We start from the raw sequence: 24,216 nt of genomic DNA on the forward strand, positions 1-24,216 counted from the left end.
CATATACATATATGTATAAATGTTTCACCACCATACACATAGATATATATATACACACATATATTTGTTTATTTATTTATTCTAGGCTAGTTTCTAGGTTTAGAGGCCACACAACCTTGGTTACAGATGTCATCATCCCAAAAACCTGTTTCATGTCAGCTCCCTCCAAGGGACCAGAAACAGACTACCCTTTTCTCTTGTTTTAAACCTTTAGCTCCCTACAGAACCATCCACCAAGTTACTACTTTCTATTTGGGGAAAAAACTCTAATCTCAGCTCATTAGTAGAATAGAGATGACTGGTGGGCCCAGAGCCAGTTAATGATCATTGATTTCCTAGCTCAGGTTTCTTTTCCAAATTGTCAGTTTCCAAACAACTATCTCTAACCCATGAGGAATTAATCTACAACGTAGGTGAGGTAGTTTTGCAGTTGACCACTGTGTGGCAGCTGAGAATCAAGTACAGCTAATCACACATGTGTTGGGAAACCCTGAAGACTGAGAAACCAGCCAAAGAAAGTTCAGAATTCTTCAAAGGATATTGAAAAGATATATTCAGATCCTGGGCAAGGATAGGATAATTAGAGATACAGTAAAGGACTAAATCAGAATGCACTGATAATTAAAGGTGCAAGAGTCCAGATCAAAGGTCAATGTAAGTAGCAGACATTACTGGGTGTGGCCACAAAGCTAGATATATGAGGATCCTGTGTCAAAGGAGGAGCTCCTGAGCTAAATGAGAAAGCTGATATATATCAAGGTCAAAATTACTAGAAATAAATGCATTCGATATTCTACACAATTTGCTCTCATGTCCTTTCTCTCCTTTCCCTTTTAAAGCTGGTTTTGTCTAGCAGGAATTTAAGTGTCCTTTTACTTGGGAGGCTCTGGTAGGACATGGCACATTATCTCTTTGATGACTTAATACTCATTTACTCTCTCAGAATCCTTACCAACTGACTCCAGAAATACTTGGGTTTAGTTGTGTAAAAGCGCTAGTAATTTTACCACATTACGTAAACTCTTTGCCATTTTTTACTAATCATTTACAACAGCAACAATGACGTATCTTATTAGATTAGCAGGTTAACTTCAGCATTAGTTTTATTTGCTTACAACAAGAAAGTCTCCTCGCTGTACTCAACTCTTTAGAATGTCCATGGATGTATGAATAATTAGGGAAGAATTCATTCATTTAACAAACCTTTGTTGTTTTCCTACTGTGTATAAAGCTCTGTGTATGTTGGGGGATGTGGGGTAGGGAATGGGAGAGATTTGCCACTGAGTAAAAAAATGTTTTAAGATAACATTAGAGAAACATGTACTTGTGAAGATGAAGAGCTATGATCTAGACAGGAATATAGTTAAATGGATTCAGAAGATAGCTGTTAATAATAGTTCGATGTGAACATGGTAGGAATTGGTTGATCAATTAGCAAGCATTTATTAAGCACTTACAATGTGACAAATATTATACTAAGTACTAGAGATACAAAGGAAAGAGCAAAAACAAAATCATCATCCAATGAACTTAGGTTCTGGTGGAATAGACAGCATGTATATAAATAGGTATATAAAAGAGTCCTATAGAGTATTTACATGGTAACCTGAGAGAGGATGGTGCTGGTATAAGGGGACTAGGAGATGCTTGATTCAGACGGAAGACCTTGAGCTGTGTCTTCTAAGAAGCCAGAAATTTTAAGAAATGGTAGCTAGAAGGAAGAGTATTCCAGGCAGCACAGAGATAACTAAACTCAGAAGAGTACAGGAGATCACCAAGTGAATAGAGAGAGAAGGCCCAGGAACAGAGCCTTGGTGTGTACCTACAGTTAGAGAGCATGACAAAGGAGATTGAGAAGTAGCAGTCATACGAGTAGGAAGAAAACCCAAAGGAAGAGAGTTTCTGGGGAGAAGAGGGGGTTGGAGAAAAGGTAAATGATGTGGCAATTAAAAGATCCTTCTTAGTTTTGGAGAACTGAGTTTCAGTTAAATGATGACATCAGAAGCCAGATGGAAGAATGTTCGGCCTAATTGCCGTGGGCTACCTGAGTCTGCTTACCTTTCGCAGGTGTTCGGTGATCAGCCAGATAAACGTATTGAGAGAAGAGACTTTCCAGAGTAAAACAAGGTGGTAGGCTTTATTCAGGGTCTTAGTTACGTATCCATATGCAGGGCGATTTCTTTCCCAGGAGAAAGGAACCCCTCTCCTCCCAAGGAGCAAGGATCATACAGCAAGAGGATGGGAGCAGAAGAGGGGAGGGACCCTCTTCCCTCCAAGGACCCTGCTGCCAGGGGGGGGGGGCCCCTCAGGCTTTCCTGTCTCTACTTAAGCTCTCCCAGCCACATAGTTTGCAAGTGAATACAGTGCGTGCTCCCAGCCCCTAGCTAATTAACAACAGGTGTGCTCAGACCACGGCCCAATCTCAAGGGTGGGATGCTCTCCCCAAAATGTTTCCACTGAGAAGAGGTGGAAAAACAAGATAGCCCATGTTTCATTCCTCAATTCCCAGCTGTTCCCTGGGGGCGGCCTCATGAGAGCTCTGAGGTTTAGAAGCCCTCACCTTTACCTGACCCGAGATTGTTCCCGTGAAAACTGAGCTTACACCTCAACAGAAGAAAGTGTAAGAGAAGATGACATGCTCATCAGATTTGTAGATTACACTAAGCTTGGAAGAATAACTAAGGTAATGGATTAGGGTTAGGATCCAAAAAGATCATGACAGACAATGGGCTGAAATTTAAAAAAAATTCAGTAGGGATGGGATAATCATGGCTAGATAGAAGTTTGTCTGAAAAAGATCTGAAAATTTAAGTGGACTTTTTGCTCAATAAGAATTCAATAGAGTAATGTGAAAATGTAGGTAAAACCATTTGCCTATATTGAGAAAAATAGTTTTCAGGAATAAGCCAGTGATAGTACCACTGTACTTTGTCCTTGTCATACCTCAACTGGAATATTGCATTAAGCTCTGGGCACTGCAAGTTAAGAAGGACATTGACAAGATAGTGTCCAGAGGAAAGCAACCAGTATAGTGAAAGATCTTGAGTCCATGAAACTGGGAATGTTCTAGCCTGAAGAGAATATCCAAAAGGAACATAGTAGTTTTGTTCAAGTAGCTGAGCTATAATATGGAGAAAGGATTAGACTTTTTTTGTTTGACCATAAAAGGCAGAATCAGAAGCAGTGGTTGAAAGTTGTAAAGAGATAAATTTAGGCTAGAACTTAACAGAAACCTCTTAATTAGAACTGTTCAAAAGTAGGATGACTCTGAAGTCCCTTCTCCAATCATAAACACTCTTGTTCTGTGATTTTATGATCCTACTCTCAAATAGCTTGCTATTTAATAGAGGAGGTGGCTTGTATTTAAATAATAAGTGCTGTATGATCTCTTCTCTGTGAATAAATAATAAAAAGATGTTTATTAAGTGCATGCTATGTGCCAAGCACTGTGTTAAGAGCTGCAGATAAAAACAGAAAAAAAAACTGTCCCTTCTCTCAAGAAACTTATATTCTAATAGGAAACAACACGTATAAATGGTTTCAGCTGCAGCTCAGATGGAACTACCCAGTCCGGTTAGGGTACAATAGCTAAGCAGGTGGTAATGCATCTTCTTTAATGTTATTTTCATTGATAGAGCCACATCTGTTTCTGATCTTGAATCATCTGATAAGGCCAAAACTTTGGTAGGGAAGAACTTTCTTTTCTTGATCTTCAGTAGCTGTGGCTGCTGAGGCAGCAAGGGGATTCAGCACCTGCAGAGGTAATTTCCAGGTCTGTGTCCTAATAAGTTCATAAAAGGCAGACCGAACGCAGACTTTTGGAAAATGGACAGCCTTGGCAATTTTGCCACATTAAGGTACAGTAATCCAAAAAGACTGAGTTGATCTGTTCCACAAAAATATCAGTATCTACTGCTGACTCTGTGAATTAGGAAGGGAGAAATGTTAAGGTGATGAGTGGAAGGGGTCCATTAGGAAACTTCACCTTCTTTTGACTGTACTGTCTTCCTCATTCAGTAGACATGAAAACTTGGAAGTTTTGGCTTTCTTTTAGTAACATCTGTACTAGATGGTTTCACTAACTTTTGGTATTAAGAAGTTATGGGAGAGAAAAATCACATTTAAACTTAGGGATCCTCTGTCAAAGAGATTAGGTACCTAGCAGCCTAGGGCTGCTTCCACAGATGAATATTCCATTCATCTTTTTTTTTTTTCTCCTTTACAGAGCAAGAAAGGCATTTGCAAGCCAACAACAAAGAATTCAATGAAAAATTTGAATATGCGGTGAGTTTACAGCTTATGACAGTTTGAAGTGATGGCAGGAAGACCAGGACATTAGCCTGCAGGACCTTTTACTTGTGTGACTAGGTCCTGGAAGATGAGGGGAACCATTAATCCATCAGTCAGCAAGCACTATTACTATTTGCCAGGTACCATACTAGGTACTGGGGATACAAAGACAAATAAAACTGTTCCTGCTCTAAAGGAGTTTATATTTATGAAGGAAACAACATATATACACATAAATAGATTAAAAATATTCTACATAAATGAAACATAATGGGAGAGATGCTGGCAACTGGGAGGATCAGGAAAAGCTCCTATAGGAGGTGGTTCTTGAATTAAACTTTTAAGGAGACTTGCATAGAGTTGGGAAATTCCAGGTATGAGGAAATAGAGAGCTAGCTTATCTAGAGTCACAAGATAGGAGATGGAGGGCCAGCAAGCAGGCCAGTGTGGCTGGAATGTACAGTGCATGAAAGGGAGTAATTGGCAATCAGTCTGAAAAGGTATCCTGGAGTTGAATTATAAAGGCCTTTGTATGTCCAAAAGAGGAATTTTGTTTGAGCCTAGAGATAATAAGAAGGTACTAGAACTTCTTGAGCAGAGAAGTAACAGGTCAGACCTATGCTTTACGACTATCACTTTTGTAGCTATGTGGAGGATTGATTGGAAAAGGGACCAACTGGAGGCATGGAGAGGTGAGATATAATGAGAACCTGAACTAGGTGGGGGAGGGAGGTATATAAGTGAAGAGGAGAGGGACATGAAAAGTGTTTGGAGATGGATTTGGCAACTGATTGGATGAGTGTGAGGATAGGTAAGTAAGAATGAAGAGTAGAGGATGACTTTGAAATGGCAAATCTAGGTGACTGAATTGATGGTGTACTGTTGACAGAAATAAGGAAGTTAAGAAGAATCAGTAAATGAGTGAATGAAAAGCATTTATTAAGTGCTTACTGTGTACCAAGCACTGTGCTAGTGCTAGAAAAACAAGACAGTGGCTACTCTTTAGGAGCATATATCAAATTGAGAAAGACAACATATAGAGGTTTACTTATAGGGTAGATGAAAAGGTTCTCAGGGTGCATTAGCAAGGTCCAGGAGTTTTTAGGGTACATTGGAAGGTCAGGAGGAAAGGCAGGCTGCTCTTTATGTTTAATCTTATCAGAGAGATTATAGTTGATGATTCCCCAGGCTTCTAAATAGTGTAACCAGTTGTGTCTGCCTAGAGCAGGTTAGGTGAGAGTGACTGAAAGGGTCAGCCCATGACTATAGGGAAGGAAGGGATGGACTGAAGGGTCAGAATGGAGTAAAGTCATTGAATTCCCTCCCATGCAGATGAGGATTCTGTGAGGGAAGGGAGAGTCACTTTCCAGTTGGGAAGGGGGAAAGAGATGATGACATTAGCAGGAAGGGTAGGGGGAAAGGTTTCTTAAGGCAGCTGTTGCTGCTGGGCTTTTTGGTACCCAGTGGGATCTGGGCAGCAGGTGACTTGGGGCTGGATCAGTTTAGGGGCGGAGAGTTAAGAAATTCTGTTTTGGACATTTTGAATTTAAGATACCTGTAGGACATCAATTTTGAAAGACTCAGTAAGTTGTGATACAGGACTGGTACTTAGGATAGACTGGGTATGAATATATAAATCTGGAAGTCATTTGCATAGATATAATTGAACCCACAAGAGTTGATGAGATCATCAAGAAGGAGAGTAAAGAGAGAAAAGAGATGACCCAGGACATCTTATTCCAATGTCGCTGAAGTTAAGGAAATGGGATTCTAAAGCTTTGAGTCCTAGATCAATCACTGCCCCACTCAAAAACTTCCAAGGAGAGGGATTACAAAGAAGACTAGGACAGAGTTTCTGCACATCTCTAATTAGGAAGCATTCTTGACCCATAACTCTTGTGTGAAATCTGAGTTTGAACTATACCTCAAAGAAAGCACTCAAGAAGTCTAACTGGCTGCAGAAGTCATTTGCCCTTTTCTCTGCTTACTTATGTCCCAAGCACTGCTCTCACTTCTTCAAGGTACCTCTCTCCTCCAAAGGTGGCTGAGCAACTTTGTGCAAGTCTGCCTTACCTAAATCCAATTCACATGCAAGTCATGACATCATCCATAATGTCATTGGATCTCTTTGAAAATAAAGGCCAAACAGCCACAACGGCCTCTCGCTGTTACAGATAACAGAGAACCCTGCTGTCCTCAGGAACACTTGGCTCTATCCATACCCACATCCCACTACCTTTGTAGTCAGAGACAAAAACAAAACAATCCCTGCCCCCAAGGAGCTTACATTCTATCTAAGGAGACATATCTGAGTGGAGTCACTAGCAGCTGGGGTGTGGCAGGGGGAGGGGGGGCGGGGAGACTAGGAAAAAAACCTCATTTAGAAGGATGTATATGAACTGAGTCTTGAAGAAAAACAGGAATTTTAAGAGACAGAAATGAGAGACTGAGCATATTCCAGGCATGGAAGACAACCAATACAAAAACAGGGAATGTCATTTATAGGCCTGTACAACTAAGTGGGTGTACCGGAGAATTGTATAATACCAAATAAAGGAGTTCACATTTGATGCTATAGGTAATAAGGGAGCCTACCTAGAGTTAATTGGAGCTTTTTGAATATGATCAGATCTGTGCTTTAGGAATATTATTTTGTGAAAAATATGGATTAGAGGAGGAGAGACCTGAGACCAAAAGAGAGCGTAGAGAGAAAAGCCAATTCAGGACAGAATCTTGGGAAGACATCTCAATCAGTCAATCAACAAATATTTACTAAGTGAAAGCAAGGAAGAAGAGCATTTCAGGCAGAGGGGAATCTAATAAGGATTTTTTAAGGATAAATAAGACTTGGGCATGTTTGTATATACCACAGAAGGAATCAGTAGACAGGGAAAGTTCAAAAATTAGAGAGGGGGATGTTGATTATAGACATATACATAAGACATAGATATATAGGTAGTCTGCTAGAGAAGATAAAAGGGGAGGGATCAAGGATTGATGTAAAGGTCATGTTGAGAAGAATGGCCAGCACTTTATCTAGCCTGCAAATAGGGTTTGGGACAAGGGTGACAATCCAGCAATACAGACAGAGAAGTAGCTGTCATAAAGGTGAGGTGAGAAACAGAAGGGAGTAGTGTTATGGAAACCCAGAGAGGCAAGAGGAGTAACCAGAATGGGTCAACAATGCCGAATGATGTGTAGAAGTCAGGAACCATGTGGACCGAAAAAATAAGTAGATTTAGCAATTAAGATATGTTTGGTTACTTCTGAAAAGGAATTTCAGTTGAGTAATGAAGTCAAAAACTATGATACAAGGAGATAAAAAGTGATAAGTAAGAGGAGAAAAAGTAGAAGCAGTGAGTATAGATGGATTTCTGCAGGAGTTTAGCCATGAAAGGGAGAAAAAGTATTAAGCAATAGCTTAAGGGTCACTAGGACAAAGCAAAGGATTTGGGTTTTTTTTAAGGAGGGGGAAGATCTAGACATAGCAAGAGAATTATTGAAGGTTGGGGAAGACGGTGAAATAATTGAAGGGACTGGGGGCAGAGCTACGATGGCAGAGTGAAAGCAGGGACTTTTTGAGCTCTCCCCCAAACCTCTCAAAATACCTGTAAAAATTGCTCTAAACAAATTCTAGAGCTGCAGAACCCACAGAGAAAAACAAATTTCTAGCCCAAGACAAGCTGGAATGCCTACAGGAAAGGTCTGTTGTACTGCACTAAGAGAAGTCCAGCGTGGGCCACCCCAATACAGACCTACTAGAACAGGCCTCAGGAGAATGAATCACTGGCAGCTGTGGCAGCTTGCAGACCTCTCAACCCACAAACATCCAAGTCAACTTAGAAGGTCAGTAGGAAAAGTCTGTGGGACCTGGGTGAGAGAGGAGCATGGTCTAGTCCCAGACCCAGGGTGATGGTGGTGGTGGCAGGAGTGGCTGCTTCTGGAGCTGTCAGCCCACAGATGGTGCAGGGATAGAGCAGTTGATCAGAGGGGAATTGCGGGGATCTCTTTGCTGGCTTTGAGGCAGAATTCTCTTGCTTTGCCCTTGCTTGGATCTGGGTCACAATCCTGGGTGGCAGTCCTGGGATGAAGAAGAGCGCTGGCATGTGGTGGAGCTTGTGGCAGCAGTGAAGAGGGAATCCTCACAGTTCCAAGGCAGAAAAGAGTGCTTGTGGTCATTCACAGACCAGAGTACACACATGAAGAGGAGTAAACACCTCTCCTTTTATCATATCACCTTGGAAGAACTGAAAATTTGCAGGTTCCTAGAAATATCTCTGAAAACAACTGTGCAAAAACCCTGAAGCCTGGGACAGTGCACTCTCCATTCTGAAAGCAGAATCTTACTTTAACAAAGATCTAAATAGTCAGGTAACTGACTGGGAAAATGAGCAAACAGCAGGAAAGAACAAATCAGACTGTAGAAACTTACTTTGATGACAAGGAAGATCAAAAATACACCCAGAAAGAGACAACAAAGTCAAAGCTCCTACATCCAAAACCTCCAAGAAAAATATGAATTGATCTCAGGCCATGGAAGAACTGAAAAAGGATTTTGAAAATCAAGTCATAAAAGTAGAGGAAAAATTAGGTACAGAAATGAGAATGATGCAAGAAAATTAAGAAAAATGAGTCAACAGTTTGCCAAAGGAGAACCAAAAAATGCTGAAGAAAATAGCACCTTAAAAAATAGACTATCCCAAATGACAAAAGAGGTCCAGAAAGCCACCAAATGGAAAAGGAGGTCCAAAAGCTCACTGAAGAAAACAGTTCCTTACAAATGGGAATGGAGCAAATGGAAGCCAGTGGCTCTGTGAGAAAACAAGAAATTATAAAACAAGACCAAAAGAATTGAAAAAGTAGAAGAAAATATAAAATATCTCATTGGAAAATCCACTGACCTGCAAAATAGATCCAGGAGAGAGAATTTAAAAATTATGGGACTAGCTGAAAGCTATGATCAAAAAAATAGCCTAGACATCATCTTTCATGAAATTATCAAGGAAAACTGCCCTGATATTCTAGAACCAGACAGTAAAATGGAAATGGAAAGAATTTGCCAATCACCTTTTGAAAGAGATCCAAAAATAAAATCTCCTAGGAATATTGTAGCCAAATTTCAGAGTTCCCAGGTCAAGGAGAAAATATTGCAAGCAGCTGGAAAGAAACAATTCAAATATTGTGGAAATACAATCAGGACAACACAAGATCTAGCAACTTCTTCATTAAGGGATTGAAGGACTTGGAATATGATATTCCAGAGATCAGAGGAGCTAGGATTAAAACCAAGAATCACCTACCCAGCAAACCTGAGTATAACTTCAGGGGGGAAAATAGTCATTCAATGAAATAGAAGACTTTCAAACATTCTTGTTGAGAAGACTAGAGCTGAATAGAAAATTTGACTTTCACATACAAGAATCAAGAGAAGTGTGAAAAGGTAAAGAGGAAAGAGAAATCATAAGGGACTTACTAAAGTTGAACTGATTACATTCCTACATGGAAAGATAATATTTGTAACTCTTGAAACTTTTCTCAGTATTTGGGTAGTTGGATGAATTATACACACACACATACATACACACACACACACACACACATATACACAGAGGGCACAGGGTGAGTTGAATAGGAAGGGATGATGTCTAAAAAAATAAAATCAAGGGATGAGAGAGGAATATGTTGGGAGGAGAAGGGGAGAAATGGAATAGGGCAAATTATCTCTCATAAAAGAGGCAAGAAAAAGTTTTTTCAATGGCGAGGAAAAGGGGGAAGGTGAGAGGGAAGAAGTGAAGCTTAGTCTCATCACATTTGGCTTAAGGAGGGAATAACATGCACTCTCAATTTGGTATGAAAATCCATCTTACACTACAGGAAATTAGGGGCAAAGGGGATAAGTGAGGTGGGAGGATGATAGAAGGGAGGGCAAATGGGAGGAGGGAGTAATTAGAAGTAAACACTTTAGGGGAAGCACAAGGTCAAAAAGAAAAAATAGAATAAATGGGGGGCAGGATAGGATGAAGGGAAATATAGTTAGTCTTTCACAACATGACTATTACAGAAATCTTTTGCAAAACTACACATATATAGCCTATATTGAATTGCTTTCCTTCTCAGTGGGGATAAGTGGGAAGGGAGGATGGGAGAGAAGCTGGAACTCAAAGTTTTAAGAAAAAATGTTGAGAATTGTTTTGCATGCAACTGGGAAATAAGAAATACAGGTAATGGGGTATAGAAATCTGTCTTGTCCTACAAGAAAAGAGAGAAGATTGGGGATAAGGGAAGAGAGAGGTGTGATAGAAGGGAGGGCAGATTGGGAGAGGGGCAATCAGAATGCATGGTTTTTAGGGCTGGGGGAGGGAAGAGATGGGGAGAAAATTTGGAACTCAAAATCTTGTGGAAATAAATGCTGAAAACTAAAAATAAATTAATTGAAAAAGAAAATAGACTATCTCAAATGACAAAATGGGTCCAAAAAGCTGATGAGGAAAAGAATACCTTAAAAAGCAGAATTGGCTTAATGGAAAAACAGGTCCAAAAGTTCACTGAAGAAAATAATTCCTTGAAAATGAGAATGAAGGTAATGACTCTATGAGAAAACAAGAAATTATAAAACAAGACCAAAAGAATGAAAAGTAGAAGAAAATGTAAAATATCTCATTGGAAAAACCACTGACCTGGAAAATAGATCAAGGATAGAGAATTTAAAAATTATGGGACTACCTGAAAGCCATGATCAAAAAAAGAACCTGGACATCATCTTTCATGAAATTATCAAGGAAAATTGCCCTGGTATTCTAGAACTAGAGGATAAAATGGAAATAGAAAGAATCTACTGATCACCTTCTGAAAGAGATCCCAAAAGGAAAACTCCTGGGAATATTGTAGCCAAATTCAGAGTTCCCAGGTCAAGGAGAAAATATTTCAGGTAGCCAGAAAGAAACAATTAGAATATTGTGGAAATACAATTAGGATAACACAAGATTTAGCAGCTTCTACATTAAAGGATTGGAGGGTCTGGAATATGATATTCTGGAGATCAAAGGAGATAGGATTAAAACCATGAATCACCTACCCAGCAAAACTGAGTATAATTCTTCAGGGGAAAAAATGGACATTCAATGAAATTGAGGACTTTCAAGCATTCTTGATGGAAAGACTAGAACTGAATGGAAAATTTGACTTTCAAACACAGGAATCAAGAGAAACATGAAAAGGTAAATAGGAAAGAGAAATCATAAGAGACTTATTAAACTTGAACTATTTATATTCCTACATGGAAAGATATTTGTAATTCATGAGACCTTTCTCAGTATTAGGGTAGTTGGAGGGAATATACATATACATACATGCATGCATGCATATATTATTTTATGTTTTATACACACACACACACAAACTTATACACATAGACAGAAAGCACAGGGTAAGTTGAATATGAAGGGATGATATCTAAAAAATAAAATTAAGGGGTGAGAGAGGAATGTACTGAGAGAAGGAGAAAGGGAGCGGTAGAATGGAATAAATTATCTCACATAAAAGAAGCAAGAAAAAGCTTTTACAGTAGAAGAGAAGAAGGGGAAGGTGAGAGGGAATGAATGAAACTTACTTCCATAGGATTTGACTGAAGGAGGGAATAACATACATCCTCAATTGGGTATGGAAATCTATCCTACCCTACAGGAAAGTAGGGGAAAAAGAAATAAAAGAGGGAAATAGAGCAGATGGGGAGAGGGATAGTCAGAAGCAAACACTTTTGAGGTGAGATAGGGTCAAAGGAGAGAACAGAATAAATGGAGGGTGGAATAGGATGGAGGGAAATATAGTTAGTCTTTCACAACATGACTATCATGAAAGTGTTTTGCATTACTCCACATGCATAACCCACATCAATTTGTTTGCCTTCTCAATGAGGATGGATGGGCAGAGAGGAAGGGAGACAATGTGGAACTCAAAGTTTTAAAAATGAATCTTAAAAATAGTTTTTTATATGCACCTGGGAATCAAGATATACGGACAGTGGGGTATAGAAATCTATTTTGCCATATAGGAAGATAGAAGGGAAGAGGATTGGGAGAGTGTGATAGAAGAGAAGGCAGATTGGGGGAAAGGGTTATCAGAACGTATGCTTTCTTGGGATTGGGAGGGAGAGGAGAGATGGGGAGAAATTTTGAAACTCAAAATCTTGTGGAAGTGAATGTTGAAAACTTAAATTAATAAAAATAATTTTAAAAAGTAAGTAATTGAAGGGGCTAACTACTAGAGGAAATGGGAGGGAATATGGGTCAAGAACGCAAGTAGAAGGTTTGGCCTTGGTGAGGTGAAGGTCCACCTCTCTGTTGGAGACAAAGTAAAAGAGAAGAGGATATGGTGTAATTTTAAAAGATTTCATCATACAGAATAATGGAGAAGAGAGTTCTTCTGATGGATAGTCTTGATTTTCTCAGTAAAAATATTAATTGAACTGTGCTGGAAGAGGAAAAGGGGGTTGTGTAGGCAGCTTGAAGAAAGAAAAGTTTTGAACTAGCTATCGTCAGGAGTTCAAGTCAATTGGGGAAGAATAAATTGATTGCCATTAAGCTGTAAGAAACCAATTGAGATTAGCAAACATAAACTTGTAGCAGATCTAACTGGCACATTGTGTGCATTTCTCAATAACACTCATCAGCCTGTAAGTAGTAGCAGATAAGGCAGATGTTACTTGCCTTTAGCAAGGCAAAGAGGGACAGTAAGGGGGCAGATGATTTCAGAGTTGTGGACAATGCATACGTGAAATGATTAGTTATAGCAGATTTATCTTTGTATCCCCAACACATAGTACAGTATCTTTCATAGAACAGATGCTTGATAAATGGTTGTTGGTTTTAAATGAATAAGGTCAAGATTGCCAAGGGAAAAAAGTGAAACCAGAGCAAGGGTTTTGGCGTGTGAGAACACTAAGGAATAAATTCACCGGAGGGCATGGTGAGAGCAAAGAACAAACTTAGGAGTGAGGCACAGAAAGAGATGAAGAGAAAGAAATGATGATCAGATAGAGGAATTTCAAAAGATTTTGATCATGGAGATGGAACATTTGAGGGTGGTGGTAAGATCAATGATATGATCATCCCTGTACGTTGTTGAGGTGAAAGACCATAAGATTTGAAAAAGGGAATGAAGTGGGAGGCCAGGATGTTTTTTAAGGGTTATCAGCATGTATATTGAAGTCTCTCCAAGTATAAAGTAAAAGTAGAAATGAAGAGAAAGTCTATGAATCATCTTATGAATCTTGACTTATTCTTCTATCTGGGGCAGCTAGTTGGTGCAGTGGGTATAGCACCAGTGCAGGAATCAGGAGGACCTGAGTTCAAATTTCACCTCAGACACTTGACAGTCACTAGCTGTTTGACCTTGGGCAAGTCACTTAACCCCAATTGCCTCATATCTAGTCGTCCTGATGAGTATCGGGTCACTGGATTCAGATGACTGTGGAGGAGAAGTGAGGCTGGTGATCTGCACAGCCCTCCCTCACTCAAAACATAGTCGAGTGTAAGTCATGTCATTATTTCAGATGGCATGGCCTTCTTCGGCAATGAAGGATGAACACACACCTCCATTCTTCTATCCTGTTCACATCTTTTTGGATACCAAGTCTGTCTTTGATATATTACTCACTCAGCTTTGTGTGATTGGGAAAATTGATAAACATTTCATTTGAGCCTTCATCCAAGTCATTGATAAAAAGTCAAATAGTATTGGGTTAAGTACAGAGCTATGTGATCATGATCCCCAGTTCATCCAAGTACTCCCCTAAAATGCAATAACATGCAGGCTATATCTTTTTGTCTTGTCTTTAAATATAATAACCATGAAAAACTGTATCAAATACCCAACTAAAATCCAGATATGCTATGTCTCCGGCCTTCCCCTGGTCTCCTAAGATGACATTAGTTTGGAATGACTTATAATATGCTGGAAAGGAACTTAGAGATCATCTAATTCAACACCTTCATTCTACAAATGAAGAAAACCAAGGCCCAGCAAGGTTAAATAATTTGCCCTGGCCACATTGGTAGTAAATGGCAGTGCCAAGATTTGAACCTGGGTTCTCTGACTCCAAATCTAGCTTTCTTTCCACTACATGAAGCTGATTTTGTGTACTTAGCAAGCCCATTTTGTCCTCTAGTAATCATTGCTTTTCCTTTCTAAGTATCACATACTATTCAGGTTTCAAATACCCTTCCAATCCCACTCTGGAAGGAGTTGGTATGATCAATGGATTGTCATTATTTCTGTGACATTAAAGAGTATGAGAACATTTGTCCCTGGAAAATAAAGACACAAAAAGTAAGATTTCTGAGGTGAAAGAGCTCTGTAGGAGTCAGCTAGAACAGGTTTGGTGTCGTGGGTAATAATGCCTTCCCCACAACTCTTACAAGAATTCAGTGCTTAACAGAAAGTCCTAGGGTATGAAAGATATTACAGGGTTGCTGAAAGAAGGAGGGATTAAGTAGGTTAATTGGCTAGAATTATATCTGGAAGTGGGAGTTTGGGGGAATTATCTTACAGCTGTAGTACCAACAGACAGAGGAGTCTGGACCTTGGGCAGAGACACATCCTGCCATGCGAAATAAGTTTTATGTTCTTCATCCTACCTGTCCCATCTTCTGGGGCTCCCAGGACCCCAATTAAGAGAGGAGATAAAGGGGGAAAAAGAGTAAGCTCCTTCCTACCTTTAGCAGTGCCCAATGACAGTTAAATAGGAGTACATCTATCCAAGAGTTAATTTCCACTATCACTCCTGTGTTCCATTTCCTCTTTGTTATGGCTTAGAAGGTATATGCGCTTCTGTGGAGGTTGGCGAGGAGAAGAGGGAGAGCTGTTAGGGGGAATCTCTGTAGGGAAAATCCATCCCTGAGGAACTGTCTCTCTTTTTTATACAAAGCATGTGTTTTGTTTTGTTTTGGTTCCTGCAGAACAATGCCATCAAGACATCAAAATACAATTTCTTCACATTTCTGCCCCTGAATCTATTTGAACAATTTCAGAGAATAGCAAATGCATATTTCCTCTTCTTGCTGTTCCTACAGGTATTTGGTGAATGCTTTTTCAGTAGTTTATGTTTTTTGTTTGTTTTTCAAATGATATTTTATCAGCAAGATCTTCAGAGAAAGACCAAAAGGTACCTTTTTCTGTCTGGATAAGTTTAAACAGGGTGAACCTGGGAACCAGGTGATCTGCATGGGCTCAAGGTTTTGCTACATGAATCTGTCCAAACCTGAAGTGAATAAAGCATTACATTTTTATGTATCCATAAATGTTTCTGGACCCCTTTTAACACATAATTCCTCCATGTGGCCCTGTTGTGGGATCTAATGGTCCTAGCCTGCTAAGGCCCTGGAGCCATTGACATTGCCAAGAAGGATAGGTCTAGGTAGGCACAAGGTAACTGTCTAGGTAGGGGAGACAAGAGAGAGAAAAGGACAAAATATAAAGGTTAGAGTCTTCTGCAAACCAGTGACAAATTTCCTCCACTTTCCTTCTCAGATAAGCAGTATACTTCAAATTTGACCTAGAGGATCAGAGTTTTACTGTGCTCCACCTCCCACTTCACTGTTTTTTTTATCATTAAGAGGTCCTCCATGAAGGGAAACAACACTTAGCTGCCAAAACAAGAGCAGCTGAGCCCGTATAACAGTTTTAGTGGCCACCTACAAACATTGTCTTCTTTTTTACTTGGAATTGTATTTGTACATAGTTAAGGGATTCTGTGCTGAAAAGTCCAGAATCTCCATAGCCCCTAGAAGAGTGTGATTTAATCCATTATCTTAAAAGGTGTCCCAGAACGTGTGCTACCCCCTCTTCCTTTCTAACACTAGGTGCCCTTTCTCTCTTGCAGTTCATTCCACAGATAGCGTCGTTGGCTTGGTATACAACAGTGATCCCTCTGGCATTAGTGCTCTCAATGACAGGAGTGAAGGATGCCATTGATGACATGGTGAGGTGACTTATTAGGCCTCTTGTTTTCTGTTGAGCTTTCCATGTCTGGCAGGGCAAGAAATACTTTTTAGAATTTCCCAACCTGTTATGGGGGAGAAAAACTAGTTTAAGATTCATCTATTTCCTCCTCTAGGGGAAATTTCTATTCATAAGCCCCTTTTGCTAGTTTAACCTTGAGGCCCACAGGAGCTGGGGTACTGTGCTACTCCCTGTTCTGTATGTGGGCGTGTAGTTTGGATTGAGTGCAGTCTTAGGGAGCCTGGCCTCTATTGAGGGGGAGCTCTTTTTTGTCACACTGCTCAACTCCTTTAAAATCATCCACTCTGGCACCTCAGGAATGATTTTAGTTATAGCTTAGTTTAAGTCTAGGGTATTGAAAAAGATACTCAGTGTACAGTGTGATTCAAGTATGGGACAGGTAATGTATTCCTACACACACAAGAAATACTAATTCTAAAAGACTCACAAGTATATATTAACATAACAGAATTCAGTAACTTATAACTTCCATTACAGTATGCTGGAAGGCTGATATTTATGCCACATGAAACAATTTGCAAGAATGCTAATTAAGCATTTTACATTTTATCTTGGCTCTTACACTGTCCAGAAAAACTCACACTACATGTCTGCTGCTAAAATGTGCAAGCTCAGGCTAATATTCTTGTTGGTGGTCAGCCTTTCTGGGGCAGAAGTTTCTTCTACCACCAACCAGATACAAATTAATAGGACCCATGGCATCTGTACCTTCAGACTCACAAGGTTGCCTTCAAGCCTACTATATATGTGCATCTCATGATAGCCATTCACTTAATATCAGGAAAGAATAAATACAAAAGAAGCAGCCAAATCCAGGCTTTTGCTTGCCTAGGCATGAAATATGCTTTTGGATGACAGTTTTCCAACTGTAACATGTCAGTTGTCATGTTCTCAGCCAGCTGGAGGCCAGGGTAGGAGAATAATGGCACCTTACCCTCTCCTCAACCTCCTTCTGGGAAAGCAACTTGAAATTCTCCTGATTCGATTTACAGCCAGAAAGGCAGACAGAGGCAAAGGGGCCAGATAATCCCCTTTGTACATCCATTGAGTCATCATCTCTTCTAGCTCCACAGCCAATAAGAGGACTCTTTACCCCACTCAGATTTTAGCCCCTTATCCATGCATTGCACACATGGCTGATAGCAGGCCCTTAAATTCCAGGCCCAAAACTAGGGATGTTACTTCTGTGCATACTCTATGGGATGGTCCTTATAAGCCAATTCAACCTCACTATATCAGAAAGTCAGCTCAGAGTCTCTTAAGACTGTGTGCTTGAGTGTTTATGGCTTAGCTCTAGGTAGAGAGGGACAAGGCAGTGTTATTCTTCCCCGGTACTAGTGTATAATAATGACTGAGAAGGGGCAACAGACAGTAGTCTGGAAACGAGAGAAAGGTCACCAAGTTGAAAGGACGAAGAGAACTGCAGGCATGATGGAAAGAGAAGCAGCCTCCAGGGAATGGAAAAAGTAGCCAAAGTTATAACCTGAGTAGCACAGGTAGAGGGGGAAGGAGATGTCTGGGCATGGAAGGCAACTGGTTGCCTCAACAGGAACCCTGTAAAAGACAATGTCCCTAGAAGTTAGTGTAGCTACATTTGGGGACACATTGAGAGCCAGGACACAGGTGAAGCAGCTTCATATTACTCATTAGGATCAAAGTTATTTAAGATGATTTCAGGCTTGTCTTACTTAGTTATATGAGAGGCAGAGTGGTTGTATTGTCATAGTATTGAATTAAAGGAGATTGGGACAGAGTTAGAGATCCAGGGAAGTTCCTTTACCATCAGTGGTCTAGAGGTTATAACTTTCTTTATCCCTGTATGTGAGTGATTGTAACTACTTAGAATTTCTTTCCATAGGATTTGGAACCCAGAATATTTTTCCTATGTAAATATATTGGAGGCAACACGGTCCCTAGGACTCTGTGACACATGTGCTTCTCAGATCACAGAGGAAACCACCATGTGATATAATTTTAGTCTCTACTCACGAAGTGTACGTGCTCAAAAGTATTAAACTTTGACTTTACCTACTAAGGCAGTGTTGAACCAGAGAAGCAAGCTGTGACAATGTTGAAGACCTAAAGTGAACTGCAAAATGCATGGAGGAATTCCCAACCATCACCCCTCAACATCTGACCCCTTTGTGCTTCCTTCCCTTCTCCTGTCTTTGAAATTTTTCTCTAGACTTTGTTTCATCTGTTCCTTATGATTCTCCCTAACTCATGTTCTCATTTTTTTCTATCAGGCCTCTGTATCTCCATTTACTCTTTCCCCATCTCATGTTCTCCCCTCATCCTATTTCATCTTCTTCCAGTTTTCTTCCTTTTAGATCCTCTTCTTCTTCCCCTCCCCATTTAATACATATCCTCCCTCTCCCTTTCTTCCTCTGATGTGTAGTGGAAAAAAGACTAGTCTGAGAACTGAAAGATGTCCCTAGTCTTTCACTGACTTAACAATATGACCTTAAATAAGTCACAACCTCTCTGGTCCTTGTTTCTTCTTATGGAAAATGAAGGGTTGAACTAAATGAACTTTTAAATTCTGTGTCTTCCTGATCTCTTGTCCTTCTTCTCTACTTCCCTTTTGGCCATTCTCCTGATCATATCTGGGATTTATCAGAGTTCTTAAGGAAAAGGTATATAGGTAATTAGGTTCCAGGGTTAAGTAGAAACATTATTCTATAAGACTGGGTTTGAAATATCTGTCTCAATATCATTAATGGAGGGGGCCAAGTCACAGTGAAGACCGTTGTTCTCCCTCTGTAGATATTTCCAATGTTTGACCCATCCCTGGCCATCTGAAAGATCTTACTTACATAGGTCATTCCAATATGATTTGGGAAGCTTGGTCTAAGAGTTAGGTTTATGCCTTCCATTGGGGTATGGGGGTTGGGGGATAACAGGAATATCACATGGGACCTTCATGGTAAAGACCAGGACCCTGTCATCATCAAACTCAGCCTAGCACATGGAGAGAGGGTGCTATCGTTGCTTTACCCTGTCACTGCTCAATCCTTGCCACTGACCAGCCTTCCTGAGGTGTTTTCTGAAACAAGAAGTTTAGAAACATAGCAAGTTTGACAGTGGCAGTATAAGAATAGATTTTTTTAAACTTTGAGCCAGTGTCCAGAACATTTTTCCATCCCATGCAAATGCTTCTGAATAGTTTCCCCTAACTCTAATTTTTTAATCAAAATTTTACTATTCTTTTTTGAACATTTTTCTTTTATGTTTATAGTTTCGGCACAAGAGTGATAATCAAGTCAACAATCGACCTGTCCTGGTGCTAGTAAATGGCATGTAAGTGCTTGTGATTGGGGGCCTGAGGGGCAGCAAGAATGAGACAGGTATTTCTTGGGAAGAGTGACAATCTTGGATAACATGGCTATGTTCATCATATTTAGGGGGGTTGTCATTAGAGAAATAACACGTACCCTCAGGTAGGTAGTGTATTGGATAAAGTATTGGACTTGGAGTCTGCAAGATGTGAGTTTCATTCCTGCCTCAGTTGCTGGCTATGTAACCCTCAGCAAATCAATTAACCTCTCTATTCTTCATTTTTCTCACATGTTAGATGAAAGAATTGGACTCTAAGGTATCTCCTAACTCTAAAACTGTGATCCTTAGCATAATTCATTCCGGTAGCATTACCTAACAGTTTTTAATATCCATTCATTCCACAGTAATATTTCACGTACATGTACGAAGCATTATACTTAATGCTACAGCGACAGACAGATGATAACAACATGGCTCCTGCCACCATGGAGTTCATAGTGTAAAAGGAGAAATAAAACATATACATCAGTAACTACAATGTAGAGCAAATACAGAATGTTCCAGAAGTCTTAGTGCCATTTTAAGCTCAATTGCTTAAAATGGCACTAAGACTTTTGGAGTACCCTGATTAAATACTTTGAGAGTGAGAAATATAGTGTACTATGGGATACCAGAGGAGACAGTTTGCTTCTGTGGGTTTTTCCTGGTAGTCAGGTCATTTGATTCTTGTACTGATTTCCTTGCAGGAAAACAGCTTTGGGAAGTAGGCCTCAAATTATTCCATATCTTTGATACTGTCAAAATGGAAGTAATAACACTAAACCTGGAAGCTGGTCTTAGAATTCCCTCTGGAGATTCCTTTCAGTTCAACAACCATAGAGCACACCTAAAGCTCCCAGGGCAGCCATTCAGGAGCCTCATATTCCAAGCAAGGCCTCAGGGATAGCACTCAGGAAAAAGTCACACTGGAACCTAGGGACTGATTTTCAGATGCATACTAATGAGAACAGCCTGAGGGTTATGCTGAAGAGGGCGACAGGGTCTTGGTGCAGCCATTCCTAGCCCAGGAGTCATTAACCCTGGAGTCTAGTCCTGGATCCGTCACGTACTAGCTTTACAACCATTAGCAAGTCACTACACCTCTCTGAGATTTGGTATTGTTTCTAAGAAAAGATGGGCAAGGCTAGATAATGATGTCTCAAATTATTCCCAGCTCCACATCAAGGAGCAGCCCCTCTCCCGCCCCCCCACACAGATGGAGATTTGGGAGAGGTACATTTCAGGTGAATGACCATTGATAGTATCTCAACATTCTTAAGAATATGTATATATACACATACTTACATACAGTTATTCCTTCTCCGTTGCAGGGGTTAGCAGCACAGAGCACCCTTGCAATCTGGAAAAATCTGTAAAATTTTTTGACCCCTTCTTTGTAGCAAAGAAGAAGTCTGAATTTGGGGGGGAGGGGTATTTACAGCACCTTGTTGTAAAATTTGGGTCATAGGCTCAGCGTCATCTCCTGACCTTCATTTGTCATCTGTAGCTGCAGCAAAATTCCCAAAATATCATTTCTTACGCCTACCCAAGATAAATGGAAACCACAATAGGGAAAGTCACAATGTGGAAGGGATAACTGTACATACACACACACATATGTAAATAGAGAAGTTTTGTGTGTGGATGATATCAGGGGACCACCAGACTACCCTGGGGACAGGGTTTTATATATAAAATGAATCAAGATACATCTTTGGAGTAGTTGGTAGACTGAATGATTGATTTCTAATGCAGTAAACTTGAGACCAAACTGAAGGTCCACAGAGCTCTGAAATTCCCATATTATTAGGACCTATATAGTGGGACCTAATCTTGCTACAAATAGCTTAAATGACTTCTTGAACAGGCTTTCTCACCTCTTAAGACTTCTCGAATAAGACCTGGAAGGAAAAGCCAAGGCCTCCACCAGTGGGGTTCACTGGGCTTCTTTGAGAATGAAGGGTGAACAACGACAACATAATTTCTATTGTGATTGCACTCATACAGAGAAGTATATTACATCAGGCACTTCCCACATCAGAGTGAGAGGGACCACATTCTGAAATGCAACAACTAATGATGTTGCATAGTTGTAGCATCCTGAGGACTCCCAGAGCAGGAAAATTAATCTGGTGAGCAGCACTTCTGAACAGATGCATGAGAACCAAACAGTAACAGACAGGCTCTGCAGGACAGTAACTACAGTTGCCAAGGAAAGGACTAGATAGCCTTCAAATATAGAAGGCAAGAAAAGAACTACGTAAGCAACAAGTTGGTCCCCATTACAGTAGCACATAAAGGATGTTGTATGAACAACCATAGCTGTCGAGAGCAATTACTGATTAGAACTGTCACAATCTCCCCACTCAACACATTAATCATCTCTGTTATAAGCGTAGCCTGTGTTACATGTGCTGTGGGGAACAAATGATGCCTGTGATGACCTTAGCGTCTAGTTAGGGAGGTCCATGAATATGGTGTATATTGTAAGTGGCGTAAGAGTTCAGAAGAGAGGGAGATTCATGATAATTGGAATAGTAAAAGAAAAAACCAAAAAAACCTGGAGGAGGTAGAAGTCTAAATGTACCTTCAGGTATGGACAGAATTTAGCTAAATATGGCAGAAAGAGGAAATGTTGTGGAAAACTGAGTCAGATTCTTTTCCCTTGGGAACCCCTAGACTATGAAGATAGGAGGATTTGTGTATCTACAAAGGACTCCAGCTGCAGAAGCATTTTCCCAGTCTGATGCAGACCAACTGGCACTGTCTTGCCTCCCAAGGACATCAAGGGAACCCAGCTTGGGGTGCAAACAAATTATGTCCCTGTGGCAGGACGACTTTTGTCACTGACACATCCTGGGCCTTCTCCATGTTCTGGATCTAGTGTTTCTAGAAAATATGGCAACTCAGAAGGAAAAGTTCAGGAGATCCTTCAACATTGTGAAGAAAGTATTCTCTAAACTATAGTGTAAATGTGAGTCTTTTATTCATCAGAACTCCACTAGAGTTTTAAATCCATTCCTGGTACAGTCCCGGCCCCATTTCAAGCATCATTAGCTTCCAGCTGGCCCAAGAACTGAGCCTGAGAGTAGCCATTTAAAGGGTTATTTTCTTTCAGGGTGAAGGAAGAAAAATGGATGAACATCAAAGTGGGGGATATAATAAAACTACAAAATAACAGTTCTGTCACAGTGAGTATTTATTTGCCTGTAACTTAGTATCTTTTGGTTTCATTGTGCTCTACAGCTGCTTTTGTCATCCTTGTCCATAAAATAGTCTTACCTTGTAGCAAACGGATTAATGCATGCACCTCTGAGAAACTTTGGCTTCTCCCCATTTTGTTCCATAGCTTTAACCCAAATTTGAGTATTTATTGGAGAAGGGGAGGCAGAGAGGTTACTTTTATAGAGAATTTGGGTTGAATATGACAAGACAGGGTACCAGTCTAAGGAAGTCAGTAATGTATATCAAGTCCTTGAGTTGCAGTCACCATCTTTGACACACCATCCTTCTGAAAACCTCGCTGCCATCTTTCCTCCCATCAACACTATTGGCTATATAATGTTGGCAAACTGCTCCATTTCATACAGGGTTGTTGTGGCAATCAAATAAAAACCAAGTATATAAGGATATTACTTTGTAAAACTATGAAGGTCTGTACATATGGGAAGGATTATTCTTGTTAGCATTATTCCTTATCTTCTTTAACTTCTCTAACTTCAGGCAGATGTGCTGTTGCTCTCCAGTAGTGAGCCCTGTAGTCTGACCTACATAGAAACTGCAGAACTAGATGGGTGAGTATTCCAGCCCGTGGTGCAGTTAGGGTCACAAAGCCAACAGCGTCAGGTATCAGTGACTCCAACAGGTCTCTGTTCGATATGTGTCAAGAAAATGTTGCTCTTCATTAGGAAAAACTATGATAATGTTGAAGGATAAACAAGTTGTATTTCCAGGTGCCCTGGTCAAGAGAATTGTACAGAACGTTCTTGCTTCAGGTAGGGGTTGGACTGAATGGCCTCTACGGCCTCCTCTTCCCTAGGTGGGACGTGGTACTCCTCTACCATGGTCACCTCCACACTAAGAGGTAGCCTCATAGCAAGACTTTTTTTAAGAGTGTTGAAAATATTTTGGAAAGTTTGGAATTGTTTTCACAGAGCTTAGATGTAAAAGCTTTGAAATCATTTAAAGAGTCTACATCTACATTCCTTTAACGTTTAAAATCCTGTAAAAACTCTTTCTCCAATCCTCCCTGTGTCCATTAAGTATTATAAAGCATCTTTAGTTTTTACTTCTATTACCATTCCTTTACTCAGATGCCTATTAATCACTGAACAAGTATCCATAAGATTCCCTTTGGGTTTGTGTGAAGTCACAGATAAGCTGGAGTTTCAGCCCTTGAGTTTGCTGTGCTAAGGAACCCCAGCCTTCTTATAGGAACCTTACCATCTGTTTCTAAGCCTGATCTCCAGGGCTCTCTTTGCTTGCTCTTCAGGATCTCTAGTTCATCTATCTCAGTTTGAACTCAGGGACATAGAGAGAGGAGCTTGTTAGTGGAATTACAACTTCACGATCAATGCTTAGCTCTTCAGA

General features: G+C 40.2%; 1 protein-coding gene across 19 annotated transcripts in view; it reads left to right on the plus strand.

The window, feature by feature from the left end:
* Positions 1-24,216, plus strand: part of LOC140502759 (phospholipid-transporting ATPase FetA-like) — a 161,278-nt gene that overhangs the window by 63,891 nt on the left and 73,171 nt on the right. For 6 of the 19 annotated variants that reach the window (XM_072606788.1, XM_072606750.1, XM_072606775.1 and 3 more), the window contains 6 exons: positions 4,226-4,284; positions 15,246-15,359; positions 16,169-16,267; positions 19,547-19,608; positions 22,745-22,817; positions 23,350-23,420. In XM_072606788.1, coding sequence (XP_072462889.1) covers positions 4,226-4,284; positions 15,246-15,359; positions 16,169-16,267; positions 19,547-19,608; positions 22,745-22,817; positions 23,350-23,420 — 478 coding nt within the window. Of the gene's footprint in view, positions 1-1,283; positions 2,684-2,722; positions 3,858-4,225; positions 4,285-15,245; positions 15,360-16,168; positions 16,268-19,546; positions 19,609-22,744; positions 22,818-23,349; positions 23,421-24,216 lie in introns of those variants that run through there. The other 13 variants (XM_072606812.1, XM_072606779.1, XM_072606798.1 and 10 more) reach the window with 9 other exon arrangements.

This window comes from Notamacropus eugenii, chromosome 1, assembly GCF_028372415.1.
Source record: "Notamacropus eugenii isolate mMacEug1 chromosome 1, mMacEug1.pri_v2, whole genome shotgun sequence".
NCBI classification, from domain to species: domain Eukaryota; kingdom Metazoa; phylum Chordata; class Mammalia; order Diprotodontia; family Macropodidae; genus Notamacropus; species Notamacropus eugenii.